Source organism: Poecilia reticulata, chromosome 4 (genome assembly GCF_904066995.2).
Source record: "Poecilia reticulata chromosome 4, P_reticulata-male-v2, whole genome shotgun sequence".
NCBI classification, from domain to species: domain Eukaryota; kingdom Metazoa; phylum Chordata; class Actinopteri; order Cyprinodontiformes; family Poeciliidae; genus Poecilia; species Poecilia reticulata.
In genome coordinates this window covers 8,450,081-8,468,502 of record NC_088833.1, presented here as the reverse complement: position 1 = coordinate 8,468,502, position 18,422 = coordinate 8,450,081, and the positions used below count along the sequence as shown (strand labels likewise).

Here is an 18,422-nt window from a genome sequence, read left to right as displayed (position 1 = left end):
AATGTTTAATTGGTAAAATTTCAAGCAAAAATTGTAAAAAAAAAAAAAAAAAATGGATTTAGGTGACTGCTACCTCCCACCTGCAGGTGGCAGTATTTCTTACTTTAGCTAAACTGCTGCCTTATTCTCGCTTTATGTCAAGTTATACTTGACCTAAGTATACCAAGTTATACTCTGATCGATATGGAGAGTAACAAAACGCCAAATTATTGACATAAATAAATGGATTATATCCGTGCCTGCAGGTATCAAGCTAATTAAGATCATTAAATACTAAAAATTTAGTATTTAATCTGTTTGCTTCTTATTTTTCTCAACTTTTTTGCTCCATTGTGAAAATTTTGGAAGGTATTCAATGAGGAAAAAACATATAGCACCACATGACCAGTGATTTTGATGGTAAAAAATCCTAAAGGGACTCGTAAATAACGCTTTTATGGTTCCACTAAAGGCTTAACTGACATATCTATCAATAATCGTCTTTTCCAGAGTTGATTAATGTTAGATGTCCTACATTTCTTGATCAAATATGATGAAAATTAACTTTAAATGATAAGTAATAGTGGGACTAACCTGCGCAAATGGAGTCACTATCATGTCTTCTCCATGCCTGAAACATCACACACAAACATCTGGTAAAAAAGTCATGTAAAAGGAAAACCATACGAACCAAAATTCTCAAAGACAAATAGACAAATAGACAGTACATGAGGATATTGGAGGAAAGTTGCAGTTTGCTGAAAACATGTTTGGTCTGAGCTAAACACTGGGTAAAGGGAAAGGTATTATTTACATAAATGCAGTTCATCTCAACAGCTGGTGAAGCTTTAAAGGGCATGAAGTCCTAAAATTCCCTTGACTAAATGTCTGGAAATGTGTCAGTGAAAATCCAGAGTCTGACTTGTGTTTCTTTCAGCTCAAAAATCACACAAGGCCTCGGAAACAGGTTTGCATTTAGAACAAAGAGCAGGCGAGGAGCAGTGTTCATGCTCTGAGTGCTGTGTGGAAAGGTGCCACAGCATGCACCGTAAAGGGAAAGTTCTGCCGTTTTCTGAATGGATAAAAAATATCTTCCCTGCAGTTCCTACGCGTCTTTGCTCCCATGAAAATTTAAAAAATCGACTTATGTCACACTAAAGACTTCAAATACAATCTGCAGAAGCAAAAGTGTCCGACGCACAACTTCTCCTAAAAGTCTTCACACCCTTTGGATTTGTTCACATCTTGTTCCGATGCGACCAGAAGCTACGGTGTGTTTTATTCTGATTTATGCGACACAACAACCTTAGTAGTGCATAACTGTGAAAAGCAACAAAAAATACAGAATCTATTTTTATACTCTCATACCAATAAATAAAATCCAGAGGAACGAATTATCTTTAGCAGTAACCTGATTCAAATAGTAGCTTTAAGTTAAATAAATGCCTTGATAAAGTAATTAATGTGTCAAATATTCCACCCAAAAGAATTAAAAATAATAACTTTCCCATCTGATTTCATTGTGATGTGTAATATATGTTTGTCATTTGCATTTAACATCATCACTGAAACAAAAAAATCAATGTATGGTTTAAAAAAGAAAGTAAAATAGATACAAAAAATACTAAATGCAAAATATAGAAAAAAAGTTGAATAAAATGTGACAGTGAATAGAGACATCATATCAAATATTAAAAAAACATTTAAAAAAACTATTAAAACTATAAGATTGGAAATAGAATGAAAAATTAAATAATAGTGATATTTTTAAATTAACATTGTTGAATATAATAAACAATATTAATTCATGTTTCACTGAATGAAACAAGATGAAGAAGTCGGTTTTGATGCAACTATTGACATTTTAATTGCTTTATCAAGTAATTCATTCATTTATATTACTACTGTATTTTACTGTCAGTTTTGGCAAGATCTAGCTTCCATACAGAACTGGTGAACAAATGATTTGCAGCTGAAATTGCAGTGAAATTTCAGCTGGGCCAAATAACTCTCAGAGTTAATTCTGGTTAAATCTGATATGAATCTCAGATTAGCAAATAGGTGATTTCTGAAGTGAGAAATAAAAACTGAAATAAAATAAATAAAACCTATAATTTTATTACCATTTCACAGTTGTGCACTACTTTGTGTTTGGCTGCATTGCACCAACTTTAGAGTTTTTCGGAAAGCAGTGTCTTCTCTGCAGGTGAGATATTTACTTTTTTTAACAGAACTCCACTTCAAAGAGTTGAACTTTCCCTTTAAGCACCTTCATACATCATGCTGCAGGGAAAATTAGGCCAATATGTGCATCACTTTTTAGCAAACATTCCTGAAATCAGTGTCAAATTCATTCGCCAAGCGAAAAATGAAATATGGTTGATTTCAGTTCTGTTGAATGCTTGCTAGGACTTCAAGGAGGAGTGGCAGCAGAAGGGTCAGGATACACGAGGAAGCCCAAAGGGGACAGACAGGAAAGCAAAAACACAGGAATCTTCACACGTTGTCTCACCGAGGCAGCCAATTAACTTCCCAATGCTTCAATCCTTCCTCCCTTCAAAACAAAGGAGCAACAGCTATTGGTGGTCGGGACCCTATTCATACAGTGAGCAGCTCTAAACAAACTCTAGCTGCACAGAGAAATCTTTGTGTGAACAAATGAACATAAACTAAGGGCAAAACTTTAATCTGCTGGAAGTTGAATCTTCAGTTGTGTTCCTAAAAACTGCAAAATAAAACCTAAAAACAAAACATTTAAATGAGAGTAAAATGTAGAGATGCAGGTTTGATGATAGCTTTTAATAAAGTGTAAAGATGTAAAACATAAAAACTTTCCTGCAGGTTCACATTCAGCTCTGGAAAAAACAAAGAGCCCACTGCACTGAACCCCATTGAAAACCCGACTAATTCACCAAATATTGATTTCTGAGTTAAAACATTCTTACTGTTGTTTCTAAATTACTACATTTTTGCTTGGAATTTCAGAGACATGTTGTCAGTAGTTCATAGAATAAAAGAACAATGTTCATTTTACTCAAACATATACCTGTAAAAAGTAAAATCAGAGAAAATGATCATTTTCAGTGCCTCTTAATTTTTTCCAGAGCTGTATGTTGAAACTGACACTAAGTCATGACAGGGCAGTATGAGAGCAATAAACTCCTCTGTCTTCTCCCAATTCTAACTGGAAACAACCAATCAGAGCCAGGAGGCGGGTCTTATCACTGTCAATCAAGCTTTTGTACACAACACTGCAGCAACATTGCAGCTTATTCCTGTCTGTCAGGAATGCTCAGGCTAATTAGCATAATCACTGGTGACGGCAGATTCAGCTATTAGCACATTTAGCAGCGCATACATGAGTTTGATTGACACCGCTAAGACCCTCTTCCTGGCTGTGATTGGTTGTTTTTGGTTGGGAACTGTGCATTTCTGCAGACGGATGATAATTTTTAGTGGTCTTTAGTTTTTCATAGAGTTGTACATAGTTTGGTATCCAGCAGAAAAGGAAGAGAAACATAAAACTTTGGTCCCATTTTGGTTTTTATTCAAATTCTAAAAAGTGGTTGACATTTTTACAGAACCAAAAAAGAAAGACTTTTCAGTGTTTGACCTTATAGTCACCAATCATATCTGACTGACTGATCAGTTCATCTCGACTTAAATGATCTATAAGTACTGCAGTAACGCTGATGCCGCCCATTTGAACCTAACGGATATTAACTGATTTAAAAAATGAGTTATAATTAGGAGTAGTGATCTGTTGCCTCTGAAGACCAATTAGTTTTTTTTCTTATTCTTGAGATTATTGTTTTGAAAAGACTCAATTAAAGGCGTCTTATTAATTTGTCGCACATCCTCTTCTAGGCCTTTATGACGACAAACTAAAGTAACGCAGCGTGTTTATTTACTCACAGGTCGCTGGCAGTGGACGAGTTGCGAGACATAGTTTTGGGCGACAGGTCGAAGTCTGAGTCGGAGCGGTAGAGGAAAGACTCCCGGCGCTGACTGTGAGGGAAGTTGCCCTGAAGCACCAGACCGGATCCCGGGCTCGTCTGAGAGTCCAGTGGACTACGACCCACCGACAGGCCATTCTCCACATCAAAACTGCAAAAGGACAACAAAATACCCAACAAGAGTTACAACACAATCTGATTTTTCATGGATTTTTAACAATTTTAACGAAATTATGCCAAGTTTAACTTCGTATTGGGTCAAGATTGCACCCATTTGGATAAATGTGTGGAAATGCTGAAAATCTACAAGTGAACTTTCAGCTGAAAAAATTAAAGTCTGACGTGGTGAAATAATGGAAATAAATTATAAATCATGTTCAAACCTTCAATTTCCAACTATAACACGTCAATAAAATGGAAAAGTTTAAGCAATGAAAAGGTCATGTGATACTGAGGGTTGGTGTGAATATTATTGTTGATTACTTTGGTTAAATTTGCAGAAAATCAGTAAATCAAACTATTTAGTTGTAAAACAACTTATCCGACACTGTAAAACATTTGAGCTTCATTTAGTTGTGTCTACTATCTTCTACTGTTTAAGTCAAATAAATTTAACCAGTTTTAGATTTTGAACCTAAATGTGAGTTTGTGAAAGATAAAGTTACAGTTTTAACTTTTTATAAATTTTGTCAAACCTCTAAAAGTTGAATAAACTGAGTTTTTAGGGAACCACTTAAAAAAACTGAGAGAAGAAAAAGACAGGAGTGGGAACTATTTCCCAGAATGCTTAGCAGCTTGTTTTTAACACAACACGTAGATTGATCTGAGTGTTGTGATATTAAGGAAAATGTTTATTTTTATGTCCTGTTCGCACTAAATGCCCATTAATTCATTATCAGATCAGAAATTTAGTTCATGCAACTTAAAGCAAGAATTTAAATTATTCTAAAGTAAAATAAGTAGATATTTTTATAATTATGTTATTGTCATTGTGAGTAAAATAACAGAAATAGCTCTTTAACTGGTGAGGGCTTTTTTTTTTCTTCCATATTGTAAAATAATTTTTTGGTTTATATTGCAGCATTAAGTTAAAACTCACAATTCAAGATTAATGAACTTAAAAAACAATGTTTAGAGAACTTGTCTCTTGTTGTTAAATCGACTTCATGAACTTTAATTTCTGAGTTAAAACCAAAACAAATTTCTTGTCGACTTAAATTGCATTTTCAAGACAGCAGGTGGATTTTCATGATGAAGTTAAACCACCTTCAGATGTTTTACAGTGTATTAGCACAGTTTTGATGCATCATCAAAGGCCCTGGTATGTTTGTATAACTGACACAAATGCATTTGGAGCACAACCCGACAGAAATGGAGAATGAAGTTCGAGAACCAAAGGCGAACTTGTGAAAAACGCCCGCCCGGTTGCAGAACGGGTCACCTTGTGATTACTGGCTGTTCGCAATCAAACATACACATACGCACATCTTTCTGTCTGCTAACTCCGTGTTGACGTCAACACCGGCGCGTTACATCAGCACATTATGACCTAAAAACCCAGGCACCAATGATAACAGCTCCAGCACGGGTCAATGACGGTTAGGAGAAGAACATCAGAGTTTAGCAACCAGATTTCAAAGGCAGGATCAGAAATAAATCTTTACTCTGCATCTTTAACTGGGTCTGGTGCTTCCAATCAAACACTACAACATCTTCTTTGGGCTGGCTAAAGACAAAAATAGATTCTTCTGATCAGGATTTAGAATCTGAACACCCATTTTGTTTGCTTGAAAATGCTAGAAATAAATGCAAATGCCTTAAAACCCGACATGTGACTGTGCAGCAGCACTAAACGGAAACCTCAGCAGATCTTTTGTGCATTTATTTCAGGGCGTTTCTGTCAATGGGATCCATTCTCAGCCATGTTCAGCTGCTCTCCTCCCTTCCCTGGTCATATCAATAGAAACCAGAGCACCGAGGTTGCCTCTCTGGCTATTTTTAGCCCTGCCTGCAGGGCTTCACCAGTAATAGTTCAGATAAATGAAGGAGTGCTATTATGCAACTCACTGTGAATGGACTCAGTCCAATTCACAGAAGCAGATAGAGATGGAGAGACGAGGAGGAGTAGCTGTGAAGGCTGCATCCAGCACACTGATGCGTTTAGCGTCTCGCCGCGGATTGGTGCGGCGAGGCGGAGAGAGGCGGGGCTTCAGCAGCAGGGTTTACCTCAATGACAGCACCCCCACCCAGCAGCGGCACCCCGCTTCCCCCTCCCTTGGATCTGTGTAGTGGGCCGTGACAGGCTCCATCAGAGGAGCCCAGTGACGTCAGAGGCTAAAAATAGATCTACCTGACAGGAAAGAGGTGAACTGGGAGACTAGTGGCGATGCTTACGTAGATATGCCCCCTCCCCTCACTCTGCAGGCAGCTGAGATGATTTCTCCTTCAAAGCCATGTTTACGAGAGAATCTATTTTTAAATCCTACAAGGTAACTCCGAGGAAAAGCTCACCTCCCGACGTCTTTACAGTATATTCCCTATTTTTCTCCTTTCATCATCTGTCTCCTTTATACAGCTTCTCTTAGCCACTCTTAATTAAATGAAGTGCAGCATACTTTATTGTTGATACATGAATTTTGCAAGAAAAAGGTAATCCGGAAATAAATCTTAGAACTGCAGAAGAGGATTTGGGATTCTGACTTTTTCTCAGAATTTTGACTTTTAAAGTCAAAATCATGAGAAATAAATAAACAGATGCATTATTGTTAAACATGCTTGCAGGCATACACAGTCACAAAAGCAGATTCATAAATAAATGCAGCATTTCTTAATAAACTTAGAGAAAGATAAACATTATTTAACACAATTTTTTAGTTGTATAACCTGTTTAATTGATGGTTAAATAATTTTTAAAAATAATTTCTTCCACGATATTTTGTGTTTTAATCCTTGCACTCATAATAAAACTGTAAAATTATAAAACATAAAACGCTGCATATTTTCAATAGAAGGAGAATTGGAATCAATGTCTGCCTTCAGGCTTTTATTTGCCATTTATTTCAGCAAAATCCAGACTGAAAGCTGATTTTTAAGACAATTATATGATGAATTAATGTGTTGGTCTTTTGCTAACGTGTCACATTTAGCTGTAGTAACAAATTCAGGATTTTCTTTCAGCTACAAAATGTCCAGAATGAATTTATCAGTCATGATGAAGAGCAAAGCAGCGCCTCACCAGCCTTTAGACGGGAACACAGCGCCCACTAGTGAACAATATGAGGAACTGCAACAACCGAGTCGTTTCCACTCGCAAACTTTTCTGTCAGCTTTTGTCAACCAATAAGATTTGATGGGGGAAACATCTAAATGTTTGGATCTTACATCTTCTTTTAGACTATATTTCTGACTTCTTTTCAACACTGAAAGCATACAGACCGACAGGAAGGCCGTTTCATTTAAAACATGCGTGAACATTTGACCTCGGCCGTCTCCTGCCTTCTGCATTGTTCTCCATTTCTCTGACGTACATTACAGCTTTTTTCTCGCACGCTTTAAGTCTATTTTACTAAACTTTCCTCTCCCATAAACAAAGAGTTGCCCGAACACCCACATCCTCACCTCCCCGTTTTGTTCACAGGATGTTTAGTTTACAGCCTGAGGAGGAATTATTCTCCAGAAAAGCTAATCGAAAAAGTTGTTTGAATCTGTTTTTATTCACTTTATATCAAATTTCTTTCCTGCGTCAGGGTTGTCTGTCGTGATAAGATGTTTAATTAATTTACACACAAACAAAAAGCACTAAAAAACCAACAAAGAATCAGAGTGGTTCCATTGAAAATAAACAGCTTTTCAAAAGGATTTGTCTGTTTCTAATTGTTGCAAGCATAAACTTTACAAAGATCTCCTTCTCAACATTTAAAAAAAAAAAAAATCTGAAGGTGCAGCCAGTCTTGGCATTAATCTAGATGTTTTTGTTTCCACCACATCTGGTTTTCTTTCTAGAAAACCAGATGTGGTGGAAACTAATGAAAACTAAGTCAAGCTTGATCACAATGGACAGTGAACCTCTGGAACATGAACTCACTGCAAGATCTCAAATGGACGTAGATCTGGTCTTTGACTGGGCCATTTAAAGGATGATTACCAAAAACATCTATTAAAACTAAACCGTAGCGTATTTTTGAGTTGTTTCTTTAAACTAGAGCAAGTCACAATCTTCCAACTTGAGTCATCTTCTTCATTTGGGATCTCTGTTTTCAAAGCTTAATTTCAACTTGAAAAGACGTCAAAAGGGAAAATCTCCATCGGCTCCAGTTGCTGTCCAGCCTTGTGTGTTTGTGAAGAGGCTCCTGGGAGTCGCAGCTCAGGGATTTAAGAAACTTTCATCTATATATGTGAAGAATGACTCAGAAAATGACCATCGAGGCCAGAGGGGCTTTATTTATGGGGAGATGACACAGACAGAGGGACAAAGGTCAAAACTCACACACATATACTCTTCCTCCTGTGTCTTTTCTTTCCTCAGAGCGTGGGAATCGGCTGAAGGAGCCAGAAACATCACACCAGGAAGGCCAGGTTAGCGCAGACCATTGCAGAGAGATCCAGCAAGTTTAGCGCCAAATGTAAAAACACGAGGATGCACGTGTGCGTGAGCGACCATTTGCTTGCTTTACGCCTAAAGACTTTTGTGCATTTGATCTGAAAGCAGCAGAAAAACAAGCTGCTTCCCTCCTCATCCAGCGCCGTGCCAAACAGATCTTTCCCTCTCACTCGTTTGTCCTGAACGCTCGCGCTCTCTGTGTTTAAATGTCATCGCGACTGCACACACAAAAGAGGGTGGCCGGGCCGCAGGGTGGCAGAAAAACAAGCACCGTGGTTATTTCTGTCGATCTCAGCGTTGTGCAGAGAGAAAATAAGACTGCAAAGTTCAAACTGAGTGAGGCGAACTCACTCGTCCACCTTTACTCTGCACCTCAGCTCAAACCGGCGGCCATATTCCCACAAGAAATCCTCTAATTTCCGAAGTTCTGCGTGTTTTCAGATAGATCCAAGTTTCTGAGAGACAAGTGCAGTTTCCTGAGTTATAGGAAAACTTGAGACAGAGATCTAAACATGAAACTCTTAGAGGTTTCAAAGCTCTGCAGATTCGTATCTATTTCTGCCACGAGGTAAAACAATCTTTAAGGTGTAAAAACTGACAGATAAACATGAAGCCACAGATCTAACAATGAATAATATCCACTCTGGAGAAAAAATGTCCCTCATCACTTTGTTCTTTCCGTTTTCTGTCTTCCTTCTGTTCTTTATTTAACTGTGTTGTTTTTATTTCTTTATCTTTCCTTTCTCTATTCCCATGTCTTTCCATCCATTGGATTCCTTCCTTTTTTCAACTTTCTTTGCTCCTTCCGATCTCTTTTCTTTTCCCTTCTTTCTGTCTTCTTTTCCTTTCTCTTCTTTCTCTCCTTCCATCTTTCCGCTTCTCTCAGTCCTTTAAGCGTTCTTTCTTTCACTGATTTGTTCAATAGCTGTTATCTTTCTTTTATTCCTACCTTTCTCTTAATTTCTTTGTCTTTTCCTTTCTACCTTTCATCTTCATTACTTTAATGCTTTTTTATTTTTCTGTTTTTCATCTGTTTCCTTTCCTCCCTATTATCCACCTGTTGTTTCTGCTGTTCCCTTGCTCATTCTTTTTATTTAATCCTTCCTTACTTTCTACACATCTTATTTTTTGTATTAATTCGGTTAATATTTTCTTTGTCTTGATTTCTTTTTGCTTCCATTTTTAATTCTAACTTTTCAATATTTCAATATTGTTCAAAATTTATGTAGCATTTTATTCTTATCTACTTTTTATTCTTAACTTCCAAGTTTTCTTACTTTGTTTTTCTCATTTGTTCCCTTTCATTCGTCCCTCTTCTTTCCTTTCATCATCCATTTCTTTGTTCCTTTATTTTAACATATTATGTAAATCATAAGATACTGATACTTTTATAAGTACCTGTTGTTTTCTACTAACAGATTATTCCATCCTTTATAAAAAAAAAAACATAAACTTTTTCTCATCTTCCAGGAAAAGAGCAGATCAAAATGCTGTTCATCTTGGAGAAAACTGAACTTTTCCATGGATTTTATGTTTTTTTTTTAGATACTGTTAATAATAATTATAGGTCATACAAACCAGCTGGGAGATGAACAGATGAACTCGATCTGTTTGCGTGTTTGACGTACCTGCAAACTTCCATAAAAGGCCGGCTGCTCTTTCTATTAACCTGACCGATCTACTGCGGCTCTCCGTTCAGACGGAGCGGGCAGCTTGTGTCCAACATCAACATCTGATCACAGAGCAGCTCTAAATATAGCCGGCAGGAGTGGAGCGGCGCAGCCAGTCGCAGCAGCTGGGGTATTTATTATTTTTCTGTCACCTCTGACTTAAAGGCGGAGGATCGACTCCTGCCCCAGAACAGAGCAGACAACTGAGGTTTAAAAACAAAAGATTTGGTTTTATAAGGATTATAAATTATTATTACTAATTTATTTCAGTTTAAAATGAAGGGAAGAGTTGAAAAAATACAACTTTCAGTGTTTAAAAATCTGGATCTGGAGTATATCATCAGAGTAGATCATTACAAGCAAATCCAGTTCAAAATAAAGAAAAACATCTAAACAAAGATGCTTTGTCTTAAAGCAGCTGAGTGATGGGAATCACATTTTTTTTCTCTTTATTTTCCAGAAAATATTTGACTCAAACTTAATCAGTTTTACAAAAACTGGAGAATTTATCGAAGTAAAAAATAAAAATATGGAATAACGGACAGAAAAGGTGGATAAAAAGACAGATGGATGGATGAACAGATGGATAGATTGATGGAAAGACGGGAAACTGTGTTTTAACGCAATCAGAAAGTTGTGGGTTTTATTCCAGCCTCCTCCTCCTTTACGCCAATGTGCCAATAGATAGACCCACTGCAAAAACACAAAATCTAACCACGTATTTTTTCCTGGTTTTATTGCAAATATCTTCCAGTTTTTATCAAGATATAGATACAGTGTTTTAAGTAAATAACATATTAATATTGATGAAAAATAGCTTGTTTCACTGGCAGATTATTCCATTTATAACATGAAAAAATGTCTTGTTATAAATTAAATAATCTGCCTGTGGAACAAATATTTTTTAAATCAATAATAAGGACTTACAGAAACAAGGCTCCATATAATAGGTAAGAATGTAAACAGATGCTATTTTTAATCAAGGAATAAAAAAACAAAGTCCTGGAACACTTTCCATGTTTAAATTTATTTTAGTATATTTATCATGTACTTTCAAATCCTTGAATCCAGAGCCATTTATTCCATTTAATCCATTTATCTTGATACATTTCTTGTCATGGTCAAAATCTTGAATTTAACATTACGATGTTTAAAAATACCGTTCGTTATTTTCTCGCTATTTTCTCCACTGTTTGTTTAACGAGACAATCAATGAATCTTAATAAGTATGAAAATATGATACTGTAAGCAGTTTAGTGACAGAAATCACACTTATTTATGTGACTGGTGTCCTACAGAAGCATATTATAAATGGTTGATACGCGTATCATTATGAAAGTGTTTCATATCAGTCAAAATCGATATTATTGATTCGATTTTTTGTTTTAAATATTTGAAATACTGCCAAACCTTTCCAGTTTTCACTCCACAGCGATTTTTTAAAATTTTTTATCTTTAAGTAGTTATGAGGCACAGTGGCAAAATCGCAAAAGTTACTCAACAGCTCGTTGCTAGGCAACCGCAAGTTACTCAACAGCTCGTTGCTAGGAAACGAAAGAGTGGGAGAGCTAGTTGAGCCCACCAACCTAGCTTAGTTAGCCATGACAGGTTGAGCAGCTAAAACCTTTCCTCTGACTACATCTCCCAGAATGCTGTGCGGTTCTGAATCGGAGTTCAGTGAAATGATTGAATATTTTATCAGACGAATCTATTGATATGTTTCTATCGTGATATTGTTATTGATTTATTATCCATGCTTATAAAAATGGATGTGTTTTTCAAGAGCGGTATTTGTCTTATATAAAAAAGATGTAATAAATAGTTTTTCTTGTCACTTTTATTGTAAATGTACCACAAAATATTATGGTAAAACTTTAAGTCCAAGTACCAGACATGTCTGGATTGTGACTCTAAATCTGGGCCGTCAAACTCAGTTTCATTTTGGGACATATCAAAACTCTAAATGTTCTTAAAGGGCTGGTGTGCCAGAATATATTGATAAAACCCATTAATTTAAGATATCAATAAATAGTTGTTTCAGAATTCAATAAGTGTCTCTAAAAATTTAATATTGAACATCTTTTTACACTGACTGTTTTTGTGTTTGTTTTTTGCTATTAAAATCACAGATTTTGTGTGGAAAAATATATATATATTTGTAAGCAAGTTTTCTTATATTTGAGCTAATGTATGATGTTAGATGTGATTTGTTTTGTATTAATCACTGTATCGGATACAGTCTATAACTTGATATCAAGTAAGACTGAGGCAGCAGTCACTAAAAGCCAATGTTTCTGGCCAATTTTCACACAAATTTGATTTGGCCCCCGGGCCTCGAGTTTGACACACATGCTCTAAATCTTACATATAAAAGGTTCGTAGATTTTACTCAGTGGAGCTGTAGAGGTTAAACTTTTTGGAGTTTGCCTCAAAGGTTGATTTGCTCCTCAGGATGGGTATCGATCATATCTGCAGCGATTAGCTCTGCGCCTCCAGCGAGGCAGGAATCCATACAGTGGCTGATCAGCATTAACATCATTAGATTCTGGTTGAAAGGGTAACGCACCAGGACAAACCACTCACACACACACACACACACACACACGCGCACACACACACACACACACACACTCAGAGAGAGGCAGTGTGTGTGTAATTACAGGCCCCAGCAGCAGAGATCTAGATTTGGCTCTCGCATCGACCCAAAAATCAAACAACCCGGCATCACACTGGTACACAACTGGAAAGGCTCGTTCGGGCCAACAACACACACTCAAACACACACACAGACGAAGCGTCTTTGCCCAGCAACAGGACAGGCTCAGAGCGCTCCTCTAATCATGCACATATGGCACTAATTGGAGCCGTTCAGCGCAGGGTGATTGAGGCTGTAGGTGAGGAACGAGTGCGCCACTTCCTTCCCTAATTAGCTCAGAAGCAGCCAATCACATCTCTGATCAGCAGGACACGACAAGATGGAGACAATGTCGGCGTGGCGGGGTCTTATATGTGCTTATGTGATTTCATCATGTTAGGAACTGAGGTTCACCGTCATGACTGACTCTCTAACTGACTAAATCAGTGTTGAATTCAACAATATGCTGACTAAATCTGCAAAGAAAGGAATCAGGCTAACGTTAAATACATAACTGTCACTCAACACTTACAGACATTCTGCTCTGAATATGGTCTAAACAAAGTTTTGAATGAAAAGGAGTGATTTGGGGAAAAAGCAAAAGCAACTAAGCATCAATCACCATCCATACAGATACATCTCTAAACACAAAACAGGAAAGAAAGAAACGTATATAAAGTTTGTACTGTGAGAAAATATTGAGCTCATTATATGATCTGTCAGACAATATAAACATTTATAGATGGCGTAGTTTAATGTGAGCACAAGACAATATGTTGAGGAAATGCAAAAAGGAAATATTAGATGAGAAAATAAATCCATGTATGATTAAAAAGTAAGAGTAAATTTGTCACCCCACACCCAAAGTAAAAACGTTTCTGTACTTTTTCCTGCTACAATTTTTTGGTTTAATGATATGCAGGTTTTTTGTTTTGTTTTTTCTCTAAAAAATAGGAAAATATATTTAAATAAAAAGAAATTAAATAAAAAAAAATCCAGATTGGAAAATAAAATGTAAAATGAAATGGGTATAGTGTTGAATTAATAGGGTTGAAAATGAAATCAGATCATTTTTCTCAGGCTTATCTACTATTATTTTTCTCTCTGCAGAAACAGGAAGTTCAGTAAATCCTGCAATAATCCAGCCTGACCCGCCAAATATAAAAAAAAATACTTCTTTAAATCTCATTACCGTAAATACCAAAACATTTTCATCAATTAGTCCATCCAGGTCCAGAGAAAAGACTCACTTCTGGCTTTAGATGAACTACTCTACGGTTTTATACCAAACAACAGTAGGAAGCACAGTGAAAGAAATGAAGTAAAAAAAAAAATGTAATAAAATAAGAATTAAACATAGCTGTCTTTTTGTCAGAAGGATATAAAGCACACAGTGCAGGACCAGATTGGGATTTCATCCTGCATGAGTTCTGATCCAAGTTAAATCCAGTTTCTTACTTTGTTCTTTCAGTCCTAACAGACTGTCCACAAAGCTACTAAAATGCTCCCAAAATCAGCAAACTTTACATAAAACGATTCAAATAAAACCAAGAAAGCAGAAACATAAATGTTTTTGCACTAAAAGTAAAAAGACCTGCAGCAGAGGCACAAAGCCCCACTTATTAATATTATTTTCCCCTTTAGTTCATTTAAGTTATTATAATAAAAAATAGAAAAAAACTAAAACATCATATCCTTACATGTCTTCAATAAACAAAGAAAATGTGGATTATCAAAACTCCCACCTACACTTTCCAATTTATTTACATTGTAAGTTGGGAATTCACTATATACCTTTAATTAATTTTCCTCATCGTCAATGTCAACTGCAGGAACTTCCATCATATATAATAAACTCGGTCTCTTTTATTTAAACGATGCAAGGACTTATATTTATGTTTCAACAAAAACTGAACAGTTCCCTCAGTTCCCCGGTTCCTACCTGGCGTCCTGCTGCGTATGCGGACCCCTCACGACTACGTCGGTGATAAAATTCACCTGTGACTGACAGCGTGGGACCGGGCCTCATGTGGACGCCTTGCTTCCTCGCTCATCAAAACTCTGCGCTTCTCGCCTGCTGCTCCCCGGGGCACAAAATGAGAGAACAAGGCTGCTTTGCTGGGCTTTAATTTGCCCCAGAGTGGATCATCATTCCTGGAGTTGCAGAGATGTCAGGATAACACTCCAGTCCACTCTTCCATCTGCAATACCCAACAGCACAGTGACAGAAACACAATAATGCTCGTCTGCTGACGTCAGTTAGAGTTTCGTGGCTTGTCACTGAAATGTCAATCGACCCGCTGCCTCGCAGGCCTGAAATTATTCCCGGCCCAACGCTCCGTTCGCTGCAGTTTTGTTTTTACACCAAAACAGAGACCAAAAACTTTTACAAAACTGATGCCATATGAATCAAATCAAAAAGAAACCAGCTGGCTCGGCTTGTGGGACTTCTGCTGAGACGTGTTTGTTTGTAGGACCGGAGCAGAAAGACTCCGGGGGGAAACTCTGCGGTTCAGCAGGATGAGGCTGTAACTGCGAATTGGAAATGATTTGGGAGCAAGGCCAGGGAACAGCCATTGTCACGTCAATATTTCCCGTCAGCCGTCACCTCGGGTCAAAAACCCGGAACGGACGGGTGGCTTCTCAGAAAAAAGAAAACAGCAGATAAACGAAGAATCTTTGGGTCTTTGTTGGTTTAAGATCATGTCTGCTTAAAGAGGAAACTGAAGGGATTCGTGGCATCAGAGTGGAGAAGAATAGCAACAGTTTACAGTAAGAGAGCCAAAAAGAAAGGAGGCAGCGGTAAATAACTCCAACAGGGAACACCAAGTGCCGCTCACTGTTTAAATTCTAAGCTGTGAACGCAACTAATTACAGTTTGTTGACATGTATATTGAATATAAAAGACTCGACTATGTATGGAAAAGATGTTTGAGGCTGAGGTGAAAAATGTGAGGTCATTTCTAAAACCTTCTGGGTTTGGCAGAGCTCAGAAATGCAATATTTGAACAAATTGTGAGTCATTATACTTGAAGAAGCTGCAGGTGAGTTTCTTTAAAAATTTAAATATATAAATGAATCTACTTCTATCATTAGTTGATGCAATAATTACAGCCACAAAAAAGATTTTCAGAAGACCTGAGAACAAATTACACTGAGAGATTATTAAAAAATCTAGACTTTAAATTGAGCATATTTTGTCCGTAAATATAAAGAAATATTGTTTGCAGCAAGGCATAATTCAGTCCAGCATTTGCACAAATATTTAAAAGAAAAAATGAATACCATTCATTTCTTTGTGGCTTTTGTTTAAAACAATAAAATACAAAAAAAATGTGCTTAGTCTCACTTTTTCCACATAAGGTCAAGTTGGTTTGCATGTTTTTTTCTTTTCCAAAATGTGAAATCTTGATTTGAAAACTGCAAACATGAACTCAGATCATCCAAGCACAACATTAAATGTTTGATTGATGATCGGAGTACACAAAACAAAAAGAAGGAATCTGTGAGCGGAAAAATACTTTTTCCCAGTACCGCATCTCTTTGGTGCAGAAACTGGACTGACATGAGCCAGATATGAGCTATTAAATCGCTCCAGCAGAAAATTTGTCACAGGAGCTGCAGGGAATCTGCCTGCACTTGGAGAATATATGAGAAAGCAGCAAGAGCTGCAGAGAGATGATGATAATTAGAGATGACTCGTCATCTCAGAGCACGACTTCATCTGCCGACGTGACTCCACCTTTCCACACCACCGTCTAAAGCACCGGCAGGTTTGACTTTTGACCTCATGTAGACTGCATGTGTGTCAGGTTGTGGCATGTTGGCAAGCGGCGCAGCTCTCAGAGGGCAGGGCGACCTGCTGCATCAGTGTCAAAGGTCAGCTTTTCTTTGCTGCTGCAAGGGTCAAAAAAATCTCAGGTGAGATTCCAGTCAGTCAAACTAGATGTGGCTCCACATTTATCTGTCATTTTGGTCATGAAAGATGAGATAATTTCACTTCCTCGTGGTTAAGCTCCTTATGTGAGGAGGACTTTTTGCAAAGAATGCAGGAAACTACATTAGTTGAATACATTAAAAGACGCAATTAAATAATTCAATTCCTTTCATGAATAATAAGATACACGTTTTCTTGCTTAAAATGCAGTAACAGCATTCCTTTAGTAGATTATTGATCATTTGTAGCAAAGGATGAATCTGCAGCTAAAAAAAACCAATTTCTAACATCAACATGTGAAAAGTCCAGCTGTTTCTGTTTGACTTAACATCAGCATAGGGTATCGCTGATCTGCTGTTTTATGGTTAAGCGGTGAATAACTTGATGCATAATAGACAACTTTTTTTTTTTTGAATATAATTTGAACCAATTGAAGCCACTTAAGGAGTTCTCAGTAGAGAATATTTACAGAAAAATAAGTTTTTTTAATCTTCAATGAAAAATGTAAATATTTTTAAATAAAATTTTGGCTTCATTACCGCTCTGAATGTGTTGTTCTTTCAGCAACTCGCCTATTTTCAGAGTCTGTTTACTTCACTTAATGATTAATTAATTAGTAAATTAGTTGACAATTATTTCAATAATTGATTCATCACGATTCATCGTTTCAGCCCTAACTGAAGTTAATATTTGCACCTTGATTGACTGATTTTTTCAATCTCATAACCTGTCAATCAACAGATTGCACCTTGATTTACTTCCTCTGAGTTTAATAAAAACTAGGCTGCTGAAACTGGGCTTATCTTAATTCCTTTATTTTACATTAGATCCAACTCTTCCTACGCATCTGGAAAGTATTAAAATGAATTAATTAAAATCAGAAATGTGATTCATTTCCATATTACTGCTACCATAAGAAATACACTTGAAACTTTTTTACATGTTTTTACCCTGAATGTGTGCGCTGCTGTAAATCTGTACAAGCAGCCAAAAAGCAACAGCTTCTATACGTAAACATAAAATTGGACGACCTTTTAACAACCCTGCGCTTTGCATGGGAGAAATAAACCATCAACTGCATAGCTGCCATGACGTTTGCAGAGAAAAGCCCTAACACAACATAAATCACCACGACTTTCTCAGAAACAGCAACACTGAGCGCCTCAGACTGAGACATCAGCTGCAGGAGGAGCAGCAGCTTCACTGCCTCGCTTCTGTCAACCTACACTTCAAAAGTCAAAAACACCAAACTGCTTGTTCCCAGGAAGACAAGCTTCTCCTAACTGCATGAGTCAGAGTCTAGTTATCATGGGGAATCCCTGCTGAGAGATTAATCACAACGTAATGAGCAACTCCGAGTCTGACTTCAGTCTTTATCATCATCCTCATTATTGCTGAGGAGACACGTCCGCAACTAAAAAGAGCAATCAGAGGCAAAAACGGGAGAAAATGTGAGATACAGACGTGGAAAAAAGTAGTGCTACTTCTCTGGTTATAAACAAATAAAAAAACAAAAACACAATAGTCACTGAAATAACTTGGAGCTGGCAAAAGTAATGATGAAGAAAAATTTACTGGAAAATAATCAATGAAGTGAGATTTTAAGAAATTCCAAATACTGAACTTCTTAATTCGAAGAAAGTGC

General features: G+C 37.0%; 1 protein-coding gene across 9 annotated transcripts in view; it reads right to left on the bottom strand.

Annotated features, from left to right (window-relative positions):
• pde4cb (phosphodiesterase 4C, cAMP-specific b) overlaps nt 1-18,422 on the bottom strand; it is a 121,366-nt gene that overhangs the window by 21,166 nt on the left and 81,778 nt on the right. For 5 of the 9 annotated variants that reach the window (XM_008406597.3, XM_008406599.3, XM_008406600.3 and 2 more), the window contains 3 exons: nt 3,895-4,086; nt 2,492-2,533; nt 574-610 (listed from right to left, as the gene is read on the bottom strand). In XM_008406597.3, the coding sequence (XP_008404819.1) occupies nt 574-610; nt 2,492-2,533; nt 3,895-4,086 (271 nt within the window). Of the gene's footprint in view, nt 1-573; nt 611-2,491; nt 2,534-3,894; nt 4,087-14,782; nt 15,183-18,422 lie in introns of those variants that run through there. The other 4 variants (XM_008406601.3, XM_008406602.3, XM_008406598.3 and 1 more) reach the window with 2 other exon arrangements.